Below are 4,057 nucleotides of genomic sequence, written 5' to 3'. Positions count from 1 at the left end.
ATAGTGATTCTAAATTCTGATATCCTATCGGTATACTGAATATTCATGTTTCTCTACCTGTTAAGATTATCCAATACCTCTGAATAATATCTGTAAACTCTGGTGTGTTTCCTAATCATATAATATTTTATCTGATTTCCGACTTGAATTCTGTTATGATCCTGACCTGGATTCTGATATGATATTGACATGGATTCTGATCTGATACATGACCTGGATTCTGATATGATACTTGACTTGAATTATGTTTTGATTTTTGATATATCCGTTTACGGACGGAACATGTTTTATTGGGGGGTATTGTTGGAGGAAGATTACTTGGAGGTTCCTCGGCTGTGTGCTCAGGGCCTTACTTACCGGTTCCTCGGCTGTGTGCTCAGGGCCTTACTGTTAGTGACGGGGTTGTATGGTTCTGGGGAACCTATACATTTTGTTCGTGACGGATGGGGGTATATATATATGTTTTAAAAGATCTGAAAAGTTACATGGTTTTTGGGAACACACTAGAAAACCTATTCTGATCTCCTGAACTCAGTCATCCGAAATATTTCTCTGAAACAAAAGCTCATTGTCCGTTACCATCTGAAATATCAGTAGGATCTCTGCTTAACATAAAAATCTGTAAATATCTGAACCAATAAGGAAAATATGTTTATCTGTATCTGCACGTTTTTCAGCATCATCTGGTAGTTCTGTATTACTGAGCTTTCCAAAGCTCACTCTATTACTCACCTTTTCAGGTTAAAAGAATTGTACCAGTGCATCCATCGACTTCAGTAAGGGAGTTCTTCCGGTGTTGTTGCAGAGTATGGTACATGTGATTAGGGGGCATGTAATTGTATTTTGATTTATATACGAGTCTGGAAATCTGTTTTATTTTTAAATAGTGACAACTGATTTTATAAGTTACATGTTTCAATAAAAGTTTTAAATTTTCCGCTATTTTTATAGTGGGTCGCTCCGGTTGCCCTAATGTGACTTCCCGGATCGGATCGGGGTACCCGCATCGGTCTGGGGGGTTACAGACGTAGTTCGATTTTCACCTTCAGACGCGGAACCAGCGGGTTCACTGTCGCTGAGGGATCTCCGATAGCTGATTGGTGGCGTTTGAAGCGGCGGTGTAAGGGTTAAGCAGCGACACCACTCTGTTGGCTGGATCTTTCTTCTCTTTTTGTTTTCCTTTTCTTTGTTTTTTAGCATGTTTGATGCCGCGTTGGGTGCATTACTTTGCACCATTGCAGATTAAAGCTTCAATATCTTAGTGTTTCTGTAATCCATATGCATTGATGTTCTTTAAGTTTTTTACAGATTTTGTCAAAAGTTTCAGGAGTCTGAAAAGATTTTCCTTTTGTGGTTCATTTCATTCCCATATTCCAATCACATCCTTTGCTACAAATTTAATGGTGCATTTCACATTGATTATTTGATACGAACGGTAGATAAAAAGGCTACCCTTTTTCTTTTATACCCATATATATATATATATATATAGAACTCATGTCAGTAAAGCACAAAAAGCTAAACAAAGAAAAAAGATACATGAAGGAAGCAAGTGCCTTAAACAAAAATAATCCCCAGTTAGTAGTGTCAGCTCCTGGGAAATACTATGCTTTGTCAGTCTATTCAAGTAAAAAAAAATTACCCCCCACAGTAATTCTTGTCCCTCAGCTCATTCCATGCCAAAAATCGGTGTCTGCAATACTGAGAGGCTTTGCTTTGCAGTCTGATAAGAATGCAATGTTTGTGCAATGTTCCAGCTATGGTGATAGCCAGTTGAGCCCTCGTTGTTTATACCGCTGTTGTTCAAGGCGATCGGTGAAATCGAAGGTGTTGAAGTACTAACATTGTAATCATTGGAATTTACACCGAAATCCATGCCGAAGGAGGTCGGAGTTTGTAACATGGTAGCTGCTGCAACTGCAACACTTGGGTTCTTTGCTGTACTGTTGTTATATCCGAAGATGTTAGACCAATAATCAGATGTGTCCTGCTTGATGGGAATTGCAAAGCTGCTGAGATTGGAGCCTGCAGCAGCAGAAGGCTTAGATGCAAAGGTGACGGAAAATGCTGCTGAGTTCTCGTCCTCGGTGACAGCAGTGCGCTTAGTAACAGAAGCTGAATCTGACCAGTTTCTGGATTTGCCGCCGCTAAGTCCGCCGATGGGAAGATTACTGTTGGCGATGCTATTCACGTCGTATCGGCTCATGTCGAAGTTCGTCACTGCGTTTAGGCCTCTAAATTTTATTGCAGCAATGTCATACGCCTCAGCTGCTTCTTCTTGGGTGCCTGCAAAACAAAGATTCCTGGTTAAAAAAATAACATAAATTAATTAATAAAAAGGAAGAGAAAAATTCACTCACTAAATGTTCCCAGATAAAGATCTTTGTTGCCTGCAACTCTTCCAATTCTTGCCTGCCACCTCCCATGTTGATGATGCCTTGTGACCCCTCTGTAGATCGATGCACCCCTTGAAAATCCACTACTTTTCCTGGGGGGGGGGGGCAAGTTCAACCATAAAAGAAAGCTTAGTCTTTGCAATTATTATTTAAATATATGTATATATAAGTTAATGTTTTACCTTCGTAGTGAAGCGATGAACTCTTGCCGAGTCATGTTCTTCATCTCTTCTAGTTCTTTCTCGTAGTTAGAAATCTGATCGATGAAAGAAAAGGATAATCTTTTTTGCAACAAGTTCGAATAAAAGAAGGCAATGAAGTGGAAGACGGAATCGGAGAAACTGTAGAGTTTACCGGAAAGTTAGTGGTGGTGGTGGTCGCACCCCAGTACTTTAGAGCTGCAAGATCATAAGCTCTTGCTGCTTTATCTTCCTTATCATACCCACCTAATTATAAATAGGAACCAAAGTGATGAATATGAGAATTTATGCGTAAAAAAGAAAAGAAAAATGATGATATTTAATTATAGCGTGGTTAGAACTGGAAACTCACCCAAATAAACTAAAATAAAAACAATGATGAAACGATTTGAGCATCCATCCATGGCAGCAATCATTCGTTAATCGTCGTGAAAGATGCCACATAAAGAACCAACATATTAGAATCATCAGTCATTCATAATAACATATATAGTACTTATATTTCTGTTCAGTAATGAGTACCAATGCATGCACAATCAGTAAGGCAAAGATCATCGGAACTTTTTGTAATCGTTTACCTTGCCTTCCTTTCCTACTTTGGCCCTCTCTTCTGCAACTATTGTCCCACAAGTGAGCCTCATATCTTCCAGTCCATCTATGCCTAAAAATTCAACCGAAACAGAATGAAACTGAAATTTAATAAATTTCGTAATCCATATTCTATAGGTTTATATCGTAGTATCATTTATATATTTTACCTGGTGACTCCTCGGTAAATAGAGGTACGTTGGCCAAAGCTATCAGCGGCTTTTCTCGGTGCCGGTTCAGCCTTAGGCACCGCCTGTTGTTGTTTGTTTTCAGAGGAAAACCCTCGAAGAAAGCTAGCGGCTATGGTTTTAAGATCGGAGTCGTATATATCGTTGTCGGAGACGGTCACGGGTCGTATTCCAGCTGAGAAATGATGCTGTTGTTTGGTTGCAGTACCAGCGCCGAGAAAATCCTCGAGTCTCGGGCCTTCATTAAACGCAGTGGTAACTGCACCTGCACCTTCATCTTCTTCTGCTGCTGTAGACTGGACGGCGGCCGTGGTAGAAGGGGAGAAAGCTTCAAATAAACAAAGATGAGAGGAAGAGGAGGGCAAGTTGGAAAGAGAGAAATCAAGCCAATTCCGAGTGGAAAAAGAATCGGTGTTGTTGTTCCCCATGTTAATATCCATAATTAAGAAAAAGAAACCTTGGGTTTAGCTTAACCAGAAGGTGGGTGGTGAAGACGGAACAAATTACCGGCGGTAACAGTTGGATTTAGCAAAAGAGAAGCAGTGAAATGAAGAGCGAGAGGCAGACACATATATAGAGGAGTTTGAATGAATGAGCTAAAATTAATTAAAGCAACAAAAAGGAAAAGAGAGAGAGGTTAATGCGAAGTAAAAGAGGTCGCACGAGCATCGAGGTTGTCTGTTTA

General features: G+C 39.9%; 1 protein-coding gene across 2 annotated transcripts; it reads right to left on the bottom strand.

Annotated features, from left to right (window-relative positions):
* Window positions 1-1,599: 1,599 nt before the first annotated feature.
* On the bottom strand, window positions 1,600-3,850 carry LOC120192610 (AP2-like ethylene-responsive transcription factor AIL5). Of its 2 annotated transcripts, XM_039195363.1 has the most exons (8): window positions 3,644-3,850; window positions 3,355-3,610; window positions 3,175-3,257; window positions 2,949-2,957; window positions 2,751-2,842; window positions 2,579-2,652; window positions 2,361-2,488; window positions 1,600-2,286 (listed from the first exon to the last, which is right to left on the bottom strand). In XM_039195363.1, exons 1-8 carry the CDS (start codon window positions 3,810-3,812, stop codon window positions 1,670-1,672), a joined length of 1,428 nt encoding a protein of 475 aa, XP_039051294.1. In that variant the 5' UTR covers window positions 3,813-3,850; the 3' UTR covers window positions 1,600-1,669. The 2 variants fall into 2 exon arrangements, with proteins under 2 accessions (XP_039051294.1, XP_039051293.1); XM_039195362.1 differs by having other exon boundaries at window positions 3,355-3,850.
* Between the last annotated feature and the right edge of the window lie 207 nt (window positions 3,851-4,057).

Source organism: Hibiscus syriacus, unplaced genomic scaffold (genome assembly GCF_006381635.1).
Source record: "Hibiscus syriacus cultivar Baekdansim isolate YM2019G1 unplaced genomic scaffold, ASM638163v2 tig00116976_pilon, whole genome shotgun sequence".
Lineage (NCBI taxonomy): Eukaryota > Viridiplantae > Streptophyta > Magnoliopsida > Malvales > Malvaceae > Hibiscus > Hibiscus syriacus.
Note: the sequence above shows the minus strand (reverse complement) of the source record. Positions and strands in the feature narration are given on the sequence as shown.